This window comes from Lepisosteus oculatus, chromosome 24, assembly GCF_040954835.1.
Source record: "Lepisosteus oculatus isolate fLepOcu1 chromosome 24, fLepOcu1.hap2, whole genome shotgun sequence".
Lineage (NCBI taxonomy): Eukaryota > Metazoa > Chordata > Actinopteri > Semionotiformes > Lepisosteidae > Lepisosteus > Lepisosteus oculatus.
The window spans coordinates 3,913,783-3,937,600 of NC_090719.1; the positions used below are offsets into that span (position 1 = coordinate 3,913,783).

The 23,818-nt window shown below is 45.2% G+C and overlaps 1 protein-coding gene across 7 annotated transcripts in view; it reads left to right on the forward strand.

Moving 5' to 3' along the window:
• The first annotated feature begins 3,706 nt into the window (after positions 1–3,706).
• The window catches only part of strbp (spermatid perinuclear RNA binding protein), a 104,054-nt gene continuing 83,942 nt past the window's right edge, over positions 3,707–23,818 (forward strand). For 3 of the 7 annotated variants that reach the window (XM_069183406.1, XM_015366642.2, XM_006640527.3), the window contains exons 1-2: positions 4,425–4,742; positions 5,178–5,286. In XM_069183406.1, coding sequence (XP_069039507.1) covers positions 4,440–4,742; positions 5,178–5,286 — 412 coding nt within the window. In that variant the 5' untranslated portion in view covers positions 4,425–4,439. The other 4 variants (XM_069183411.1, XM_069183410.1, XM_069183408.1 and 1 more) reach the window with 4 other exon arrangements.

Here is a 23,818-nt window from a genome sequence, read left to right on the forward strand (position 1 = left end):
CCCAAATTCAATTGTTCCTGTTCAGTTAATGTATAGAACACAAAGACACTGCAAACAAAGAAACCAGGCTTTAACGCCAGACAAGAGTAGTGCTACTGTTGGAAACAGATGATTACACTCTGAGAAACAGCAATTCCATTGGTAAGGTGAAAAAAACACTGCAAAGTATATTAAACTGTAACAGAAAAAAATGTGAAGCACAATATTCTGGAAAATTAACATATTTTACAGATGACATTTTTAGAGTATGTATAAAATGATTTGTAGTGAAAACAACATACACTTTTTCTATGTTTTCAAAGGCAGGTGACTGAAAGTTGATGCAAATTTAGACATCTTAAACACGAATAAATTAAATGATACCTACTATATACAGTATGTGTATGTAGCATAGGACAGAGAGAATTATAAATAAGGTTTTGTCTGTGTCTCCTGAAAAATAATCATATCTAGCAGATCCCTTCACTGCAGTCTACCCAAATGCAACATGAGGTTCCAGTATGATTTATTTTATAAATAAGCATTCATACCTTATTAGGTGAATTTCTGTCAAAAGCACTTTTCCTTTTAAAACACACTTCACATGAGATGTTACTCAACCAGACAGGAAAAACCACATTCAGTGCAGGCTAGAGACATTTCCTCTGGTGTTTATGTCCTTGCCTAGAAACAAGTTTTAAAAAACGATCTGACTTTCATTCTGAAAGCACAGTGATCATAATCACGTTCATTTTCTGCATTCAGCCCTAAATTGTACATTCAGCCTCATTTGTTGTCTTGTGTTTTTTATATCATTTTGGAATAGTTTCCTACTCATTTCCATTTCCAAATACAGAAATTTTGAGATAGTGTATGAACACACTTAAATAAACCAAAACAAGTTTCACAGTTCCTGAAAACAAAGTTATGTTTATCTTTCTACTAAATCAGTTTTATTATATTCTTTAAATAGGTTTAATTACAAACAAATGCATTCAACTTTTTTTACAAAGTGGCTAATAATTTTGAAAGACACAATTGCTGCAATTAATCTTGTTTTTTTACATTAATAATGTATTTCAAGGAAAGTGATTTAAACAGTTTTAACTTTAAGTTCTGTATGTGATATGTGACTGTATATATGTGACTTAAAAGTAAAAAAAAACAACAACATTAATATTCATTCATTTTGGTATTCAAAGCATGATTGACTATTCTGTAAATGTTGTAATGATTTATTTTAGGTAGGACGTTTTTAGGTTCAGCCTGCAACTATGATTAATGCTGTACTGTAGAAAATGAACATTTTAGTTTCAATGTTTCATTACGCGTTAGGAATAAATAGTTGCTCATTATTAAGAAAAGGGGTTTGAGCCTTCAAGAGACCTATATTTTCTAGGACAATTTCCCTGCAAGTAATCATAGCCTAAATATATTCTGATATGGGATTACGTATTTTGGTATTAAATGTTGTACTGTGTATAGATAATTTCAGATATGGCAGTGTTGTTGATGGTTTATGAAAGGACAGCAAGTCATCATTCCTACCACCTCTGCAGTATCATACTAGACAGACCTGTCAGTGTAGATTACAATGACCTACTTAAAAAAAAAACATCTTGTAAAAACTCCGAGTATGGCTGTGCCTGGGTTCTTGAACACACGTTGTTTACCTGCCGTACGACTTCCATCTGGGCGTTGAAAAGAAATCTGGTCGGCAGTTACAGATGGGGGGTCAATCGCAGGACGTCATATAATAATAATAATAATAATAATAGCTTACACTTATATAGCACTTTTCTGGACACTCCACTCAAAGCGCTTTACAGGTAATGGGGACTCCCCTCCACCACCACCAAGGTGCAGCATCCACCTGGATGATGCGACGGCAGCCATAGTGCGCCAGAACGCTCACCACACATCAGCTATTAGTGGGGAGGAGAGCAGAGGGTAATGAAGCCAATTCATAGATGGGGATTATTAGGAGGCCATGATTGGTTAAGGCCAATGGGAAATTTGGCCAGGACGCCGGGGTTACACCCCTACTCTTTTCGAGAAACGCCCTGGGATTTTTAATGACCACAGAGAGTCAGGACCTCGGTTTTACATCTCATCCGAAGGACGGCACCTGTTTACAGTATAGTGTCCCCATCACTATACTGGGGCATTAGGACCCACGTGGACCACAGGGTGAGCGCCCCCTGCTGGCCCCACTAACACCTCTTCCAGCAGCAACCTTAGTTTTTCCCAGGAGGTCTCCCATCCAGGTACTGACCAGGCTCACACCTGCTTAGCTTCAGTGGGTTGCCAGTTGTGAGTTGCAGGGTGACATGGCTGCTGAAAATGCCGTTTCAAACAATATTAAGTTTGAAACGGCATTTTAAAAAGCGACGAACAAAAACCTTCCAGAAATAGAAAATGTGAAATTTGGCTACAAAGGTGCACCCCCCACTTGACCAGATAATCATTTGAAAAAATACAAGGGGAGATTTATATAAACCAACCCCACCATTTGTTAATACCGGTGCTTATAAGACTCATGACCAACATTGATTACTTAGCTATTACAATGATCAAACACTGCGGAGCAAATGTGTGTTTTTCTGACGCCTCTCCTACAGTGCGCTCCTCTTACGCAACGACAGCTTGGAAGCACAGGTGTGTCGTCTGCTTCGCGGAAGCCTGGCGTCGTTTGCTGATAAAGGCATCTTGTCAGCACAGTGGCTCCATTGACCGAACAGTTCATCATGACGGTCTCCCGGGTGTTTCAGGAGTGGCGACCTCAGCAGAAAGCCAATGGAAAATCACCAGGGATGTAGGAACAGAGGAACTTCGGAGGACGAGACGAAGGCACGGGGACTGCGCAATGCAGGCTTTGAAGTCGTGTTTCAAGTTTCATAAGTCGAATCTGGTTTCTTTGTCCCCCGCACAGTGGCATTTTTTTTTTATTAATGTTTACCTGCTTTACCTTACTAAAACGATTTCTAAAAAAACAAAAGTTTCCCAGCGCCCTTGCCTCGTACTCAAGAAGGAATCTTGTTGGATTTATGCAAATATGTCCTGTCGCATTTGGCACTTGGGAGTACGCGGTGTTCTCGGTGTTTCACACACATTTGGCACAACTAAAATGTTGTTTTTTTTTTTAACGTGAGCACGCACGCACCACCCCCTAAACACAAAGGCTTCGCAGAAAGCAACGGACTCCTGTATTGTGGCTTTAACGCCTTGTACTCGGACTTCCAAAACGTCGCGCTTTTGTGCCTCCCTCGCTGGGGGGACCAACTTTTCTCGGCGGCTTTGCGAGGCAGGTTGTAAGCGCACTTGGTGAATTTCAGGGCAGGTCACACACACGTCCTCTCCGCTCCAGCGGGGGGGGAACCTCTTATTCAGAGAGCTGAGCTGCGCACTAATGCGTCTCTCTCTCTCTCCTACTGGAAAGCCCACGCAAACGCGCTACCCACCCCCCCCGTTCCCCAGAACAATGAAGTACTGGACAGCGCACCACAGCCAGTGGGGGGGGGGAAATAAAAAAACACGCCGCTAAGTGTGCTCCGTGTGATTATTGCGTTTGTCGATCGGTCCGCCTCTCTCAGGTGCAGAGAGGAGGGGATGGCTGACTGTCCTAGTCCTCCAATTAGGGCAGGCCCGCGCTGTCACGTGATTCAAGCCGTGGTCTAACCCGCTGGAGAGGAGCTGGAGAAAGAGAAAGCTGACTTGACTGGAGGTATCGGAGGCTGGAGCAACTAGGGTAGGGCAATTAAACACCCATTAACGCTCTTAATTGGGAAATGCAGTGCAATCGCGCGAGGAGCGGGCGTCACGGTTGTGCGGGGTTTCACGGTAACGCGTGGGAGAGCTTGCGTGGTTTTTGCCTCATAAAAACAATCTCTTGGCAGGACCTCTCTGCGCGTTAGGTAATGACATTCTAACCTAATGTGCGTGCTGTACAGTCCCCGCTGCTGGACATTTTCTGATGCATTTTGGAGGACTGGGTCTAGCCCGGACGTGCCTGGCGATGGTGTTGATGGTAACTTTTGGTGTATTTAAAAAAAAAAAGGAAACGACGGCTATTGTGGAGACGGCTTTTCTGATGCGGGCTGTTTGAATTATGTATGAGGGTTTGACTGCAAGAAGAATTTGAGGGGGATGAAGGATCGTTATATCTGGAGTGTGTGAACGCACGGGCACACACGCCGTGCCCGGCGGAGAACTGCTTTCTGAAACACTGGCTGCCCCCCCCCAGCGAACTTCAGCAAAATTCAGAATATCTTTAGGGTCTTCTGGCCAATTGTGTCCCTTCTTTTTTTTTTTTTTTTTAAATTAAAGTGCGGCGAGTGTTGTGACAGTTTAGGGGTGGTGGGGGCGGGCGACTGCGGACGGGCCGCGTTAGGGATGTGCAAAGTGGCGATGCCGGCGGTTGCGTGGGGGGAGCACACCTAGCCGGCTCTGCGGACGACCGCATGCTGCTCTGTTGGGGGGCTCCGGCCCCTCAATGCCAGATAGTGGTCCCACACTGCGAGTGTTGCGCTGGTGGAGAGCACGCCTGCGCAGAGCGGGCGCCCGCAGGTTTCCTGCCAGATGGTGTCCGCGAAGAGGCCGGCAGGCGGCTCACACAGCAACCCGAGCGGACGCGGACGCGGACGCGAGTGGATGCATCGTTATTCAAACTTTTACCCCACCACCTCTTCCTCCTCCTCCTCCTCCTCTCCCCGGTTTATACCCGATTTCCAGCCCCACTTTTGAGCCGCGCTCCCCGCGAAGCTGTAAGTATCACCCGGCGTTGGGCAAAGCGAGCTGCGCGTTTGGTTCGGTTCGGTTTCCTCCGGGCGACCCCGGCCAGAAGCGTCCCCGCGCGTTTCCGAAAGTCGGCGAACTTCGGCGGCGTACGCGAGCGGTAATAACACGGCAGGACGAGCAAAACATCGGGGGATTTTTTTTTTATTTCACTCCGTAGCCCCGGTTCCCCTCTCCCCTAGAGAAGCCGTTGTTAATTGGAGAATAAATTAAAAAAAAAAAACGAAGAGTGTGCCGAACTGGGGTGCCCGTGGTGCGGATCTCAGGACGGCGCCAGTACGAAACTGCATAGCGACCGGCGTCAACAGACTGGCTGCCTGTCTTCGGAAGTAGCTCTTGGCTTAAGTTCTAGTTATTAAAAAAAAAAAATACCCACAACAAACAAAACAGTTTTTTTTTCCCAGCAGCGAAATGACGGAACACCTGGTATTAAACCAGCCCTCCTGCTTTTCGACTTCCACGGAAGCCAGCGAAAAGAGTGGAAGCGTGCCTTCATTAACAAAGACCTCGGCGGTATGAAATCCCCCCCTGTTTTTTTTTAACAAGACAGCGCAGGCTGGCAGTGTGTGTCAAAAGGGGGGGGGGGGTCCTCTTTTCCCCCCCCCCCCCCCCGCGACTTCCACGCCAGACCAGAGCACAGGTGTCGTAATTTTACAGTTTCTCCATTTTGGTGCGCCGCTTCCTTGATCTCTGTGGGGGGGAGAGAGAGAGAGCAGGGACAGAAACTGAAACGGGGAAGGAAGGAGATCCACGTCGCGCGTGGAAATGAGGGCACGCTTGTAACAGGGCGCAGTCTCCTCTTCTGCTCTCCCACAGCTTAGCTTGGGGGGGGTGGCATCTCGGCTCTTTTCCTAGTTGGAGCGGCACTCGTGATCCGTGTGTGTGGGCTGGCGTGGAGCAGGTGCTGTGGCGTGCCCTCTCCCAGAGCCACAGGACGTGTGCTCGTCAGACGTACAGGTTTAAATAATTGATCGGGCTGTGTTGCTAGCCTGACGCATTGTCCTTGAACTAGCGTAAAGCCGGCCTCTCCGATGTACACGCTGGAGTGAAACTTGAATGAACGCCCCCCTCAGTTTCATTTTGTACAGCTGAGGTACTGTATATAGGGTTAACCGTGGCTTGAATCCACCTCGGTTCTCTTCGCCTCCTACACTGTGCTGCCATGGGATACCCCTGTGTTCGTAAAATATTGGGTTTTTTTTAAATATAGATCAGCACAGATGATTGCGGTAATGAGATTTTGCGCTGCCCTTTTGCTGCGCCGTAAAATTGTTAAACTCCCCCCCCCCGTGCTAAAAAAAAATCATCTCCTTGTGCCGATTGCTAATTTATTTTCCCGGCTGTGTTTACAGCTCTAAAAAAAAAAACAAAACAAACTTGGGTGTTTAGTGAGCTTTGAGTCCAGAGCCCCTGCAATGCACTTTAAAAGGGCCATTTACCTAGGGAGTGCATATTTAAAACACCGTTTTGTTCCATCAGGGGAGAAGAGGAGATGCGTACAATTGGTGTACGACTGCTGCGCAGCGTTTTTCACAGTTTGATCAAAAGCGGATCTGCAATTGCACGTTTAGCATAGTAAAAAAAAAAACAACCTTCTCAACTGCATTGCAATAGGAGTGGGGGAAAAAAAAAGTTAGCATGTATGCACAGTCTTTTTCTGTAGCACATAAAGGCTGTCCTTTATGGACGGGCACTAGGTCTGTCTAGGTTGTCATGATTCCAGTCTGGTTGTGCGTTAATTTAACCGGCGAAGAGCTTGCTGACGTCTGTCCCTGACCTGCTTTGTGCGGGGGGGTGGGTGGGAGTTGGGGGTGCCGAGTGGCTGGGAACCCCACTCAGGTGGAAGTAGCCTCCTTCTTGAGTCTGTGAAGTGCTTTGGGGGTCCTTGGGGAGGAGGGGCGGTCTGTGAATGCAAGGAATGATTTCTGTCCCAGCAATTCCGGGCACATCACCCCTCAGACTGTCTCTCCGTTGCGGGAGAAAGCTTGTGGACTTTTCGGATTCCTTCATCCTCCCGGGTAGTTCATTCGCACATCGCACGTTCCTCCCCAACGTCTCGGGCTGCGACAGTGCAGTGCCAGTGTTTACTGCTTCCTGGTGGAGCTGCATTCCTGCATCTTTCAACAGGTACAAATGTCTCTCCTAAGATATTTTGCGAGAGTGGTGCAACCTGACCAAAGGCTTTAGCTCGGATGTGTTCGACTTTTTGGCATGTCAGTGGCCTGTCCTGTTCCACTCCTGTTTTTCTGGAGCTCAGGGCTATTATGTAAGCTCCGACCATGTGCTGCGTGATCCAGGCCTGACTCATTGTTTTGAATGGGCTGCTTGACGGGTGTCAAGTTAAATGCAGTACAAAGCGAGCCGTTTTTCCTGCTCCCTCGCTGTGATTTGTGCGCGTCTGTTACTGGTCAAACCTGAAATGGACATCGCTGCCTTGAGGGACGTTGCGTGCTTACTTTGCTTTTTAAAGGATTGTCCCTGTACCGGTTGTCTAGAATTATAGCTTTGTAGCTGACTCATTTCTTTGAGCTCTGGGTGTTCCGAAAGTCCGCAGGGGTGAAATGTTAAGTAGAGGCGGCCGGGCAGGCCCAGATGGGCCCAAGCCCATCCTGTTGTTTGTAACCTTTACGTTTGTCGTTTCTTTCACTCGCTGGGTATGTACCTGAAGGCCGCTTTTCCAGGACAGTCTTCAGGTTTTGCCTCTGAGTTATGTCTGAACCAGGCTGTGTGGAGTCTGAGGTTACCTCTGGCGTGATGCCCTTATCACAAACTTTTGCGGTTAATGACATTTTCTGAACTGTCTGTTGGACTGCTGAAAATAAACCTCACCAATCTGCTGTCTGATTCTTTAGCGTTTGTCAACGTTGGATGACCTCTGAAGGCCGTATTGCGCTTGTGTCTCTTTTAAAGCAGAATTTATACATTCTGTGCGGCAGCGTGTTTGCGCGTGCCTTGTGCAGCCTGCACCTGTAAGCGTTATCCTGCCTCGAGCAGCATATATGATATATCATAGCGTACATTGGCAACGTTTTCTGCGAGTTTCGGGGAGACAGTGCAGAAAATAAGTCTTGTGAGTCTTGTAAAGGCACCATTGTGCACCGTTCAGTGTTGTGGCCGATATTTTAATGAAACCACTTCTGCAAGTATTTTTTTTTTCCCTTTGTGTGGGTAGTTTTTGTTCTGTGCCATTACAGCTGGAGAAGACGTTTAAATTGTTAACATGCATAGCTATTTTTTCTTCCCCACCAGTCTGTGTTTATAGAAAGTGCTCTTAAGCAGCTGCAGTATATTTTCACCTTGACTGGGTCAGGCAGGTGGTTAAAGGTCGAATTAAGGGTCATAGGCGCGATTTTGCAAATCGGGTGCTGTGCTTTTGGGGATTAATTGGGAAAACTGCTGCGTTTGATGAGACATTGCAATTTGACACTGCTGAAGGCTGATATGTTACACCTTTTTGATTTCCAGTTTGAAAAGACGTCATTCCTCCCCTCTTGTGTGGCTGTCAAAGCCAGTGCAGCTTGGAGCAACAATAGCTCTGGCTGACATTTTGCAGAAGTGTTGATCTGAGCTCTTTCAAGTTGGGGTTGGAAGTGACTTAAAAATTACTGTGGAGTTGGGCTACTGTCGTATAAATTTGTTTTTCTTTACAGCCCTTTTAAGAGCTTTTTAAGATGACACCAGTGCTGCTTTCAGTGTTTAAATCGTGGGTTGTGTTGAATAAAGTCCCATGCTTTGGTCTTGTAAATATTGGTACTTTTTCAGCTCATGCTGTAAGAGTGTAATAGGAAAAACTACATTCTAAAACCATTACCTAAGATTAAGCCTCATTTATCAAGGTACACCAAATACTGTCTGTATTATACACTCATGCATGAAGCTTCTGTGATTAGGTGTTGTAATGAAACTCACTGAACGTTTTCAAGGTCTGTTTTCTGTATACAGCTTTGTTTATCCACTGATGAAATCAAACTGTCCATTTATAGTATAATATTAAATGAAGGAAAAGTCTCAAGTCTTCAATCTTATGGAAATTATATGGAATACTGTGGCATTGAACCCGATAAATTTGTACTTTGCTGTGTGGCAGACAGGCCAAGTTGTTTACCTGCGCTGAAAAAACCCGAAAAGCCAAGTATTAAAGAACATTTAGACCTTTGCTCCTTGTTTTATCAGAAAGCAGAGCATAAGTGTAATAATAGGGTTTGGCAGGGAGGTTTATTATAGGATGGGGAAAAATGGCTCTGAAGATGTCTTTTTCTTGATTGCTTGTGAAGCTAAAAAATGAGACAAGATCTTGGTCTTTTTGTTTAATGGATATTCTGAACATTAGCAGGGCATAGTTTCATCTAAGAAGGCTGAATGCATCTCTTGAAAACGGGAAACGGATGAACTGGAGGGAGTCCAATCAAAAATCTAATAGCTGGTCAGATGTGGATGTCCAACTTATGTCTTGTTTCACCTTTACTTGCTATAAACCTAAATCATTACATGAAAAAGCAGTCAGTGTGGGCATTGACACTGGAAACATTAGAACTAGCTACCACCAGTGGCAGTTCTGCGTATATCAGAATGTAGCAGTAGGAGAAATTTTCCACTAACAAGGTTTTGTACCAATTCCAATAGGGTTTTCTTGATAGGTGCTGTTCATGAGATGCTCCTAGACAATAATTCAATAGTCAGAAAATTCACTCTTCATTTCTCCCAGGAAATGTGTTGCCATGCTGTAGTTGACAGGTTTCCCTGTTTGATGAAAGACTACAGACTTTAAAAAAAAAAAATCATATCTGTGGACTGTAGTTGCTTTGAATAAGCTCAAACGTGTCCAGCAAAACAGAGGATCGTCAGTGATCCACTGTTCTAGGCCTGCAAATTCTCCAGCGATTTCAGAGCAGACATTTTAATGAGATCTGTGGTGATTCAGTTTGGCTTTTTGCATGTGTGCGTTTTATTTTTGGGTTTTCAGAATTTAACTCGAGAGGTCTGTCATTGTGTGGGTGGGTAGGAACGGCTGATTACCATGCAATTCTGATGACAAATTGCCATAAAATTCCGATGAGCAACGGTGGCGATCCATTTCTAATGAATGTTTTCCGGAAGGAACCTTGTTCCGGTGCGTTCGTTGTCGTGTGGCCGTCTGTAGACCGCTACCGGTGAGGAATGGTGAGCTTTGGTGCGATGTTGGGATAAGAGGGGTCTTTAAGGTTCATTAAGGTGCAGGGAGCGGGCTGCACTGATATGGTTAGCTCACATCGATCCTGTGCTTAGCAATGCTAAATAATGTATTAGTTTTCCTCGCCTCGTGCTCTTGCTGTGACTGCAGGCTCTGCTCATGTATTCCTTGCCAAGATTTATTTTTGGCTCGTACAAAGAGGTGACAGGAAATGCTAATTTTGAAAGTGTAATATAGGTTTTGCTGAATTGTTCGCAGTATCTGACGGAGTTGCTCATTATTAAGATGCTTGCTTGTGGAGGAGAGACTGCTTAAGATTTTATTTTGCATGACAAAAGTGGGGTTTTTTTCACCCCCAGGTGGATTTTAAAAGTCCGCCGTCAAAAGGTGGCGCATAGATGGGACCTGACTCAGCGTTCCTTCGACTGTCTTTTCTTGCGATTCCAAAAAGAGGAATATTTTAAGTTTTGAAGTATGCCTTATTGCAAAAACATATTTGATATTGTAACATTTTCTCATTGCAATTTGTATTAGTACCCGAAAGCCGTAAGCCATTTATGGGAATAAATGAGCTGAAATTCAATCAAAACTGTCGTGCAAGATGTGGTTTGTAGGACCTACAGTAGTAGCAGTTTTTTACTCCTTAAAACCTATGATTCCCTGGGAAAAAATATAAAACTCTAGCTGCAAAGTTCCTGCAGAGCTGTGGGTGTCTGTAAATTAACACTCAAAGTGGAATAATCTTTTCTAAGAAGTCGATCAGATAACCTTACTTGGGCTGTTAAGCTATTTCACTGAATATCATGTTTTACACCGTCTGCAGACCCAAAGAAGGAAAAGATTCCTTGTCTTGACATTGTTCCCAATAAGTAATTAAAAAAATGATACGATACTATGATTAAGAAGATTATTTCATGGACATTTTTGGAAAATTGTAGGGATTTAGGCAAACTTGTTTTTATTATGTTTGCTTTGGTTGTGTTGTAATATAAAACTCCTGAAGCTCTTCCCGAACTTCTGGCAGATGACCGGAGAGAGCAGCGGGATATAAACATCGGAAAAAGCCGGAGTCTTAACGCCAGGCTTTGAAGGAGTAGCTCAAGATACAGATCTGTAACGCTGGAAAAAGATTAAGCCCGTCTTGAGCAGGAATTGTCCAAGTAAGGTATGTGAAATGGCAGAGAGACGTCCTGCGATCAGCACATTCTGAGGATGAGGCAGAAGAGGCCGTTTTTATTTTGTTGGACAGATGACTCTACACAGACCTGCTCAAAATGAAAACCAGAATTCAAAATATGATTGTTCCATTCGCTATTGTTGCGGTCTTTTCAGTTGTGAGACATCTTTTAATGATAATTCATTAATAAAAAAGCTTAATAGCTTTTTAAATTGATGGGGGAAAGCCTATTTTGTAGCCTTGCAAGAGAAGAAGCTTTACAATTTTGTACTGTAATATAAATACCATACATCAAAATCCACTGGATGTTTTATGTAGTTTGTATAAACACTTTTTATTGTCGTCTCCGTGAGGCCGGAGGGAACTCCGTCCTGGATGTAGATAGTAAAGTGTATTCTGAAATGGTAAATGCATGGGTTACATAATGAACTGTACATAATAGGAACTTCTGCTGCATTGGTTGAAGTGTGATAAACATGGGGGAGCCTCCCTTCATGCGGTATTTTGTTCGGTTTCGGGTTTTGAAAGCTGCTGGCTTTCGTGTCGCGCTGAAGAAGGAAGACGTGTTCGGAAATTAGTGGCGGTTTTCTCAAAAGGCAACACGGTGAAACGCCTAGCAGAGCAGAGTCCCTCCACAAGAGCCCTGTTCTGCCTGGACTGGGGCAAAGAGCAGGCCGAAGCGCATCCTCTCTTTCTCCGTAACTGTTGTCAACCCGGCGGTCGGGGCTGAAATTGAAGTCCTGAAACTTCACGGGTTGTTGTGCCGCCGCCTCCTCTCTGCAGATCTTCTCCCTTTTTTGAAAAGCAGCTCTTCCTTTCTCCCGCCGGGTCTCTCGTGGAAGCGAGGGCACGTGCAGCGAACTCTCCCTGTACGCGGGACATGGCCGGTATCGTCGGTGCTTCTCTGTTTAGAGAGAGTACAGCACATGCAAAGCCTTCAGCCCGTGTGCTGCTTTGCATCTGTCACAAAGTCTATATTCCTCGATTTGGCAGTTTAGTGATGTGCTTTGCTCAAGCCCACCAATCAGGTCAGTGTTGGCTTTTTGTGTTTTTAAAAGCTCAGCTGCCAGCTCTATTTTTTTTTTTTTTTAGAACAACATTCACTTTGAAAATCGTAAGCTAATTAACCACTGTTTACTGCAATGTGATAAAATTAGCTTAATTGCAGCTTTTGATTGCCCTTCAGATGTTATAGATGCCAGCACACTGGGCTTTCCAGCAGTCCATTACCAGTTATTGAGTTTAATTTAATAAAAAGGATTCTGCAGCTTAAATATCGCCATTAATATCGAGACCGGGCCTGAGTTTTTTTTTTTGTTCTCTGTTATCATTCAGCGCTGTGTGGTGAGATAATTAACCAGTTAAGCACTAAACGCTTTGCCTGCCATCGCCGGTTGTGTAATTAGAGGGATGAAAGAGAATTCCCCTTTGATTCGTAAGAGGTGGCACGGATAATGATAAAGGAGATGGAGAATACTGCTGTTTGCGTCACCCCCCTGCCTCCGATGGAAGGGCAGATTGAGAAAAGCTTGGGTTGCATTTCTTTAACAGCGCATCAGTGAATTACGATGCCTGTGGGTAGAGAGCCCGTAGAGGTTATCAGCAAGAGTCTTTCTGCAGTGCTGCGCTACCTGAGTTGTTTTTTTTTCCCCTCGTGTGAATGAATTGCTGCTGATTTTTGTGAAAACAATTCATTCTTTTCACCAAGATCCCATAATTGTTACCTTTTTTTTTTAAGAAAAAAAGCTTTATCAGTGATAAGACCCAAACGGTCAGAGAGTTGTCAAATGTTTCCAGTTCCACGGCTCTCGAGAAGTGCCGTTTTGCTTCAAAGGGCTCAAGAATAAATGAGGAATTTCCATTTAAAAATTCAAATTCTATTCAAAGAACCAGACCAGGGTTGAAGGGCTGTTCAGACTAAGCAGTGCCGTTTGGTTTCCTGGGTATCATCCCTCCAGAACACAAATGAGAAAGTGGGAATTTCGTTTTGCGTCCCGGCTTCGTGCTGGTATTGGGGTGGGTTAGTTACAGGGTGCGAACTTTGAATAAACTTACCAACCGGTAAAAAACAAAAAGGCGAAACAATGGGTGTGCGTGCTGGAACTGCACCTATAAGGCCCCTTGCCCGAAGCAAAACAGATTCAGATTGATGAGGGCAGGGCTGGAGAAAGTTCTGGAAACAGGATCTTGGCATTGCCCGTCCTCTTACCCAGCAGCCTTTGCGGGCTCCAGCAATGAATGGACATCTACAGCCCTGTGTTGCACTTTGTTAAAAGTACCGGCAAAACACCCGTGTTGTACAACCTACGCATTATGGCACCATTCATTAAGGTTTTCTCTGTGCTTGAAATGCTTCAGGAAACTGACGGAATTTTGGCGTTATTACTGCAATTCTTTTAAAAGCTGCTTTTTCTTCAAATTAGGGCTGTTGACGTAGCATTGTTTGTGGTTTTCCAGCAGCCTGGATTGACTTGGCCGTCTCACAACGGCAAGAAAGAGCTTCTCTCTCGAACATTTATCCGTTCTCTGTCCAATCGTACTGTCATGTTAAGTAGCCTAATAGGGAGGCAGGGAGACTTGGAGAGGAAAATTGCTGTTATTTGGAATGGAAAAATCTTTAACAGTTACGAACGCCTAAGAAACAACCACCCAGAATAGATTGGGTTCTTGAATTGGTAGCCTGTTGCCTTTAATTAAAGTTTTATAGTGGCAATTCGCAAGTCCTGACTGCGAATGCTACAAGCTGCTCCAGCCTTTCTTGAGGAAAGGTAGCTTCAGCAGTGTGGTGAGAGCTCTTGTCCTCCGGCGAGGCCAGCTGTTCGCTAAGCAGCGTGATCTACAGGATCCCTGCTAGGATCCCAGATTTGAGCGTGGCGTGGATCTGAAGTTCTCGGAAACTCCCTGGCATAAAAATGGCAGCAGGCTCCGCTGTTAAATGTGGTCCAGGACTAGTTAGGTAAAATAAAGAGAATTTTTTTGGGGGAAAAAAAACACTTCAGTATGAACTACAGTGTGATTTACAGGGTCTCAGGAATATTAAATGAGTATAGCTTGTCGGGAGGAAATGGTGGATGTTGTGCATCAGTCTGCCCCTTTTTATTTTTAGATATGCCTTCATTTGTTCCTTTTATTAAATATATTTCTGAGACTTTCTACCGATGGGAAATCCAATCCCTATGGGCTACTGTGCTATGCCACACACACACACACGGCCCACTTCCTCTCCAGTCCTTGCTGTAGTGAAACCCGGGAGCCTGTTCTTCTTCTGGTGAAACCGTATCCAGCGTCTGGATTCTCCATTTGCAGCCCGCTTTCAAAATCCCCTGGATTTCTTCCTCTGAAGGCTGATAATTACAGGTCCTCGTGGTGGAGTCTGCCCCAGCTGCCAGCGTGCCGTCATCTCGGAGGCCAAGCCTGGCACGGACAGCAGGAGGGCACGGCAGAGCGGGGACCAGCGGGGTTCCCCCACGGCCGTAGTCGAGCAAAATACAGGGTTGGGGTTCTCTCCCTGCAGAATAGGGGGTGCTGTTCCATTTTAAGGCAGCCCAGGAGTCCCAACCATCCATCATGTACAGTAGATAATTATAGTAATTTCATTTATGTGTATTAAATTATCCCCCAACCTTTCATATTACGTGTGGGCGAGAGTTGTGCACAGGTAGTAAAATATAGTAGCTTAATTGGGGGGGGGGGGACAGGTCACTTACTTTCTCTCTGCTTAAATCTCTGGTTTATTTGCTTGTTTTTATTTTAGACTTTTTCAAAAACAGCTTATAGCAGCTGAAGGATTTACAGAGCTCCCAGAGCCGTGTGCTTCAGATCTTGCCCGTCGGATGTTTGAGGAGGCCCAGAGGCCTGCGCTCTGTCATCTCTGCTGTGGCAGAAGGAATGAAGTCCAGCCTCTCGGCGTGCAGCGTGTTGCGTGATCAATCCCTGGAAGTCACCTGAAGCTTAGTGCCGCTGTTGTACTTACTCTGCAGCAGGGCTGCTTAACATGGGGCCCTTCCAGGCGGGGGCTGCTTTGTAGAAAGTGCAAGCAGGGCCTGAGGAATTTACATTCGTCCCGCTGGTTAGCGCTTAAAGAGGAGCAGGTTGTTAGAAAGTCATCCAGTGGAGTGGAGATCTGTAGCTGCTCTCTCTGCTGGGCTGTTTCTAGATGTGGTAGATCCTGTCTGTGTCTCCAATATCATCAGTGCTGGTCAGGATATTTCAGGTAAGCGTAAGGTCACCCATGTCTTTAAAAACCACCTTGCATAACTTTAAGGACAGAGGCAAGAAAGAGTTACCTGTACTGGGATTTAGTAAATGTGGAGTCAAATAGTAGCTTCATTCTTTATAGCAAGGGGGTCAAAAAGGATGACTTTTACCCCCCCAAGAGCTACGGTTTTAATACCTTCTCAAAATCTCTTCAAGCTGCAAGAGCCCATCGTACCAGACTTGAGTACTTTTCTTCTCGCAATTGGGAGATTTATTTTCAAACCCGCTGCCTTCAAGGGTAATGAGGAGGCCGTATTCTCCAGAGATTTCAAGACCTTGTCAAAGCTGATGTGCAACTGGCATTTTCAGGACCTTGACTTACTCTCAGTTAAATGGCGAGTTCAGTGCAGGAAGTCTGAATTGTAAAAAAGCAATTTTTCAGTTGCTTGTTTAGAACGTTTTTTTTTTTCTTGAGACCGCGGTGCCTTTAGGTCTTCATTTGAAGCTTGCCTATTCTAAGGGTGTCATGAAGAAAGGGGGAACATTACCTGCACATTACCTGAAAAACATCATTTGCAGTAAAACTGACGATCCCACGAAGCAGTGCTGTTGTACATACGTAATGAGTGGCCATGCGCTTTTCAGCCAGCTGAAATGAAAATGGATCACATCCACTCAGGACTCTAGAGCCGTCTGATAATTTGATGCAGGGATGGCGTTGTGGGATGCAGAGAGAGAGAGAGAAAATCTTGCCGACGATGTTTGAAAAAGACTCAGAAGGTGAAATAATGCCTTTCAGTAAGGTGACCCGCTGTTCTGTAAGTACGCTGGGATTTTGTGTGACCTAGTTTAAAGTGTCATTTTTACATTTATGAGAAAGACAATGAGTGCCCTTTTCAAAGTAGTTTCAGTGTAGCGTACATTTCCCTGTACCTTATGAAACAATCTGTGCTGGATTTTGACCTAAATTGCATGAACTGTTGGAGCACACAGAGGACTCGGGAGAGCTTTTGAAACCCTCAGGATTTGAAATTGACAGGCTTCCGAGCATGACAGGTCTCGCGTACACTTTCAGCTCGCATCATTTTATCACTTCTTGTGTCACGTTAATCTTTTTAACTTCGTTTCCTGCAGAAAACGTGACAACTCCTGTGTCACTGCCTTCGAATGTCACCCTTCGCTACCCGAGCCATCAGGTCCTCTCCTTGTGTCTTTTGGCTGTTCTCAGTGTTTTGCTCAGATCAAAAAGACCGCAACCATTATAATCATAATATAAGTTTACTTTCTCTGAAGGAGACATCCAATGGAAGTTTTTTTAATAGCGGGTGGCTGAAATTATTTCCAGAGATTTTTACTTTCTTGGAATTCAAAGATGTTCCGGAGTGGAGCAGATGCATCTGATTTGCCCGCTAGAATATCCAAGCAGACTCAAGGCTTCAGTCTCTGTAGAAGCGTGGGTTCCAATTCCTGGGATTTTCCCAATCGAGTCTTCACTTCATATTATCGAATGAGCTTAATGAGCCAGTTAACCTCCTCTCGTTCGTACTCATTTTTCTTCTGTCCTAACTGTAACATCAGATTGCGTTTTTGATCTCGAGTGCAGGACGCGACTCGAGCTCTGCTCTGATTTTTCCATACAAAATACCTACCGATGAAAGCATTTCCCCCGTGTCAGTGTTTCAAAGTGTGCCGCCGATTTGGAAACGATGCTCTTTACTAAGAGTGAGGTTTCTGAGAGCACTGCTTCCATCTCCGGGCAAATCCAGAGGCTGCTCACAAGCCACTGCTGGGGTAGATTGGACTGTCCGATTTCAGGTTTCAGGAAGGGAACGGAGGGACAGAACTGACCAATGGGTACAGCCCAAATTGTAATGGTCCATGTGCTTCCTTCTACCCTGCATTTCTGTTAATGGTTTTGTGCGATGGCTTGCGTTTTAGCTTAATTGATCTTTTTGTTTTTGGCCAGGTGAAACTTTATTCCCCACCCCCACCCCCCCAAATCCCCCATCTGTGACCCAGATGCAGGGATTATACTCTCTCTAATCCCAGCCTCTGGCGGCTTCTTCTCCTTTTTGGGGATGTTTTGTTTTCTAAATAAAAGCACACATTTGTCTGGTCTCGGGGCTGGGGCATCATTCAGTGCAGTACTTGCCCTAATCGCCAGATACCCTCGTGTTGTCCTGGGCTGCTCGTTCCCATTGCAAAAAGAAAGTTCTAGAGAAGATAAGATCACTTTGTGAGCCATATACAATTGCTTGTATCTTGTATCTAGGAATCTGTCTTTTCACAGAGCCCAGCTTGCTCTCCATGAGACACACAGACAGGGAGAGAAGCTGGGGGTCAGAGCGCAGGGTCAGCCATTTATACAGCGCCCCTGGAGCAGCTGGGGTGAAGGGCCTTGCTCAGGGGCCCAACGGAGTAGGATTCCTCTGCCGGCCGCAGGATTTGAACCGGCAACCTCCCAGCCACAGGCTGAGATCCTGAGCCACCGCTCCGCCCCAGAGCAGAGGAGCCCCGACTCTGCCCTCGAGAGCTGCTGTTCAGCGCCTTTTCTCAGCCTCTTAAAATCTCCAATATCTCTAGAACAAGGAGAGGCTTCAGCTTCTCCAATTATACAAATGATGAGTTCAATTAGGTGATTAAGGACACAGTGGGAAAGAGAACCAGAGACCTGGTCCTTCAGGGCTGGAGTTGTTGAATAATTTGCTGCAGTACAAAGAAATTGGGGCCTCCGATTTTCTTTTTCTACTCTTCTCCAGTCCATCCTTTTTTAAAGCAGCAACCACAGCGAACAGGGAGCCTTTTTTAGACACTTGTTTCGTGCAGGTTTGCACGACGAGTGCGGAGTGGCCTGTTCACGTTTCCTGTAGTTCTTTTTGGGGGGGGGGGGGTGTTTATATCCAGCTCTCCGACTGTCCTTGTCATTTTCACTGCGAAGTTGTTTTGACGTGGGGGCTCGCCAGTCAACATCCAAGCTTCTGTTTTCTCGCAGTTACGGTTAGAACAGGAGAAGCTTTAGGAAATTGCCCTTTTGTTTACAAAGAGTTAACATGTTAGTTTCACATAATAAAAAAGCTGCGAGCTGGAAGAGTTTTAGTCGGGGATTAAGTTCCCAATCCTCCTTATTTCCTTGAATTTCTTTTTTAAGAAGTTGCACCTTGGGCAGACCCGTTTACTGACAACTTTACTATTGCCGACTTAACTTTGTGTACACGAAGACTCTACAAATGACACTAGGTGATTGTTTAGACGTTTTCTTCTTGGAGCCTTAAGGTATAACATTTACACAGCATGGCCTAGTGAGTGCAGGGGCAAAGGTGACATTTGAACATTTTAGTAAAGAAATATTGGTACAGGACCATTCCCACTGAAATCCCACACTAGTTTCTGCTGCTTCTTCTTCCTCCGAGTCCTTTTTTCCCCGTAAGGCTGAAGGTTGTGACCTTGCCTTGACTGGTAGATGTTCACCCACTTGCCCGCTGCTGGGAATGAGCTGTGATTCACGGGCGGCGGAGGTGAAATTTGCTTATGTGCCGAGATTAAACTTTAATCTAATAATTGCTATGCAGTCCCCAGGCTGGTTTTTTTTTTCTCCATTAGTTGAACCGTACGAAGAGAGAATATTGATGATGCCTATTGTGTAAAGCTCTTAAGACCTCGCAAATTTCAATTTTGTACCCCTCGTCCATTGGTTGTCAGAAGATGGCTTATTCCTGGATCTCGGCAACCCGAAACTGCTCCCGGGAGCACAGGTGCGAGGCTGGACTGTACTTGGGGTGGAGCACCGGTCTAAAGAGGGGAGAATTAAGAGATGTTTGCAGTATCCATGCATCCAGTCGGAGACGTTATGGCAGATGGAATAAGCGCCGCGGTTCCTGAGCTTAATCCTGTTGCTAGTCTGCACAAAAAAAAGGATGGAACTCCAACTTGATATTCTCCGTTTCTCAAGTAAAAAAAAAAAAAGAGATTCCTTTCCATGCCATTTTTTTTTAAATGCAGCTTTTTTTAAAGTGTTTGTAGCCTTAAAAATAATTTCAGAACGCTGATGTGACTGATGTATGCCCACCTCCTCCGTTTCTACTTCCTTTACTTAACCTTAACCTTACTTACCTTAACTCGGGCTGTAGATGTGTCTGGCCACTGTTTCTCGTCGGGGTGGTTGAGCAGGGGTGCACCCAGGATTTTGTATTTGGGGTTGGAGACGCACCTGTTTGAGTGGCCTTTTTAAATGAGGCGACGCGCCTTCTCTGATTGGATGCTCTGGCACATCATAGTTGTGTTCTTTTGCTGGTAGATTTAAGACGATATGGGATTTAAGGTCATGCCTAAAATGGGGTGGCAAAGCCATATTTAGGGGTGGCAGGTGCTGACCCTGTGTTGCCCCCTTTCGCTCCTGTTCCCATTTCTAGTCCTCGGACAGCTAGGCTTTCCCCAAGTTTCCCAGCCGGGTTGATGAAGTCAGTACTCTGGTTTCGAATTGTCTGAATGAGCTGCTTGTGTCAATATCTGCTAACAAGCACATGGGCAAGATACGCTGAGTGGCCTCTCCTTAATACGCCGCCTTCTGATTAGTTCACCGGCAGAAAAAAGAAATCGGTTTACTCTTAGGCTTATTGATGCTTATTCATTCATATCCTTCTCTTTTATTGCTCTGATCACTTAATGTTCTTGTATTTTTTTTTTATTGCTGCCGGGCTGTGCTCTAAATTCTCTGTCAGTGGGCTATAACTCATGTTTGTGTTTTGTACCTTTTGTTTTAATGCTCTCCCTGTTCGTGCCCATACACTCAAATCCGCAGGGGCGTTGCTCGTGGAACTGGTTTGAGCGAGTGAGGAACTCATCTCGTGCCATTTTCAGACTGGAGTTGAGATGCCTGATGGTCCTGCAGAGTTTGCCTTTCTTGTGACATTTTAATACCATCGACCTGTTCATTTATGAGGAGCAGAGTTCGGAGAACCTTCTGGTCTGTTTCTTTCAGTGGTAGGACTGAGCTGTTGATGCCAGGTGTAGCAAGCAGCTGGGGTCTGCCTGGGGTTTGGGGTTTTCTTTTTTCAGTTTTGTGCTTTGCAACATTTGAGTGTTTGCGCTTTTCATTAACGGCACTACTGGAGCTCCAACTCCCTGCCACAACTTGGATTTTCTGCTGCTGAAATTTTGGGTGAAAACAGGGTCACCAGTATTAAGTGAGGGGGCAAACCCATATAAAAGGGAAAAAATGAATTCCCTCTGAACTCATTGAAGGAGTGTTACGTTTGTGATGTCTTCCAGGTCTCTGAAGGTCTGTTTCTGCCTTCTGCCTCGAATATTTTCAGCTCCTTTACTGCCAGACCTGGGTCTCTCCCTCAGTGCAAAGGCTGCTTAGCATTCAGTGCCTGTGTTTACAGTAATGTTGAAAGAAACCAAGTCTGGTTGCAGTGCTGTGGGATTTCTTAGTGTGTGCCTGTGTGTTTTCGAGGATGGAATTCATTTTTGTTTTTTCCTTTATACCGCGCATATGAATTTGCCGGAGAGCCTGTGACAGGACTTGACAGCTCCTTAGCGCTCGGAATATTTCTATAGAATAGTGCCGCGTTATTACTTGACCTGTGCAGTAAACTCCTCATTGGTGTTTTAGTTTAAAAAAAAAAATGGAAGCTGCTGCGTAATTTCTCTGTGTGCTTGACCACACTGATGAGAACTAAAACCTAAAACGGACACCAAAGGGAAAACGTCAGGGGTTTCGATTTCTCAGGAGCGATTCAGGTTTTAGATTCTTGCTAACTTGCTGTGCACTTGCTTTATAAAGGCAGGGGAAGCTCTCCATGAAATGCCCAGAGCCCTGTGGTTGGCCAAGGCCTTTCCGGGCAGTCGGTAAGGTGTCTCTATTGGCTTGACCCCCGAAGTTGAAAAATCGTCTCTCTTGAGATTGGCAGCGTCCGTGTTTGACCCCGAAACAAGAGCCCGCTGCTGGAGAGTTGGCACGGGAGAGGAGGAGCCCGTTTGTTTGTTTTTCCTGCCCTCCGCCTTGCGGTTTCAGACCAGGAAGTACTAACCTCATCTTTGTAATGCAGAAAGCCACGAGGTGAACCGGTCTCTGGGGTGTTGCGTTTCTCTGCGCTGAAAAAACCCTGAGTCTCTCTGAATTCTCCGAAGAGCGTTGCCTCCGGATAAAATCCAAGCGAATCTGCTTTCTTTGTCCACTGTGGTCTTGTAAGAAGCGTGCTTTATTTAGACTTCCAACATTGAGCAGAAACGGAAGTGAATCTATCGCATCTCTCCTTGGTCTTGGGCTGTTCCTGCCTTGTGATGCAATTGTTTATGGAAGCCTGAGATGGCTCCAAATTGGAAAATCATTTATCAAGAAAAACCAGACAGACTGGAAACTCCAAATTTCTAGTGGGGGGGAAAAGAGAGAAATGCACAGCATTTGCTGCACAAGCTGAGAAGGACAGTAGTTGCCAGAGATGGGTCATATTTGACTTGTGGTTAATGTAGATGTGAAATAGATACTGTTTTTTTGTCTTTGAAACCAGAACTAAAAGCACTCTTAGCCGTCTAGAAACAGAAAAACAAGGACATGCGTGTCTTGGGCAAACACCGAAAAAGATGACTAAGTTATGATAAATGCTATCCAAATACTGTTCCTCTTGGAGAATGTGTGATCTTTTCCTTTTGATGTGCAGTCAGTGTTTGCTTTTTACTCTTTGAGGCTTTTAGCCAGAGCCTTGTGGAAGCTGGCAGACTCTGGCGGTGTAAACGTCGGTAAGGACCAGTTGTCGTTTCCTTCATGTGCCGCGCGGCATCTGTAATTGTGGTACCGAGAGTGCAGTCTTTATGGGCTTTGCATGGTTTTCCTGCCGTGAGGCCCGTTATCGTCTTGAGACTTGCAACTTGTTGCAGCCCTAGTAATTCAGTCTGGAGGGTGGTACTTTCCCGTGGGCTCTCTCTGTTCTGCAGCAGAACAGATGTTTCTGTTCACCTACAGGTGCTTCAGCTTTGTCGGGTTCTTCAGTCACTGCGCTCAGGAACCCTGTCCAGGATTGCGATCTTGGCTCCATTCAAGTCAGATAATAATGACCCCTGCGCGTTTTAATTTACAGGGATGGAAATAGACCAGATCACATTACTAATTAATATCCAAAATATATTTTTAAGCACCGTCCAAGAAAATAAGGATGGTGCCACGATAATCTGCGGGTTGATCGTGTTGTTGTATTCGATCCTGCGTGCACACAGTACAATAAAAAGGCACAACGTAAACTGTGATCTAAACCTTGTTGTATGCAAAATCTGCCGAACGTAGATGGTGCGCGAGATCTGGTTTCAGTAGCATGTGGGGGACAAGTTTAGATTTAATTTGTTTTTAGGTCAGTGATGCAGAACCGGTGGCTGCCTCAATTAGGTGCTGCAGCTGGGTTTTTCCTTGCTGTTTCAAAGAGGCCGCTGCCTTTGTAGAAAAATCGATTGGTTTGCAAACGGTTCAATTGCCCTCGCCTTCTTTCAGATGCACGACACGCAAAATGATTCCTGGAGTTGAAAATTCATGATCCGTTTTGGAAGACTGTCCTTAGGAAAAGGCATCCGACCCTTGTTCAGTTTCCAGTGGAACAGTACGAAATGGCAAAATCCAGATGAAGGGAAACTGAAACCTGTCACAGCAACTTGGTTTGGAGAAATTAGGGCGAGTGTGAGACCTTGTTGTTAGGCGATTGAAAATTAACAATGATGAAAAGTTTCTTGGTTAGAGGCCCTACGTATGGCCTTTTAATTTTCCTGGAATCTCAGTCCTCCTCCGTTTTACAGGACTAGACGGTCACATTCCATTCTCATTTAAAGAATAGCTGCATTCTAAGCTTTTCTGTGCACTTGATCTCTTTTTTTTTTGTGTCATTTCCCATCAGTTTGCTGTCTGCAAGGTGAAGATAACACAGGTTCCCGTACGAGAGGGTTTTGGGGGACAAACGAGAGCAAAATATTTATTTTAAGAAGGCGGAAGGGTTCTGGAAACGCCAAGCTTTTCAGAACGACGGCACTTTTATGCTTCAACAACCCGAGTTTGAACTCGGATGAATGGCTTGCTGTGGGGTCAGAAATGATCGGTGAAGAAACTGTTACCCGGTGACGCCTTTCTTCCAGATGTCTTTAAGCATCACTGTAACATGAGCTCTCCTTGCAGTGATCTGGGTGTCGCCTTTATATTCCCGATATTTGGCGTGGTGAGGCTGACTTGGTTATGTTAAGGCTTTCTCTTTTGTCTGTTTCTGACGGCAAATTTCAGGAATCTTTTGTCCACAGTGAAGATGATGATGATGATGATGATATCCGGTCAGTTAGATCCGACTCTCGGCGATTCTATAGGCCATCTCTCGCCACGCTTTCCGGTCTTGGACTTTCCCTTTCAGCTGTTCTGTGCCTAAGCCAGTGTCCGTTTTGATGGCGTCCAGCCAGCGCGTTCTTTGGCGGCCTCGTCTTCTTGTTCCACTGACCAACCCAAGCATCATTGCTTTCTCCACTGAATCTGA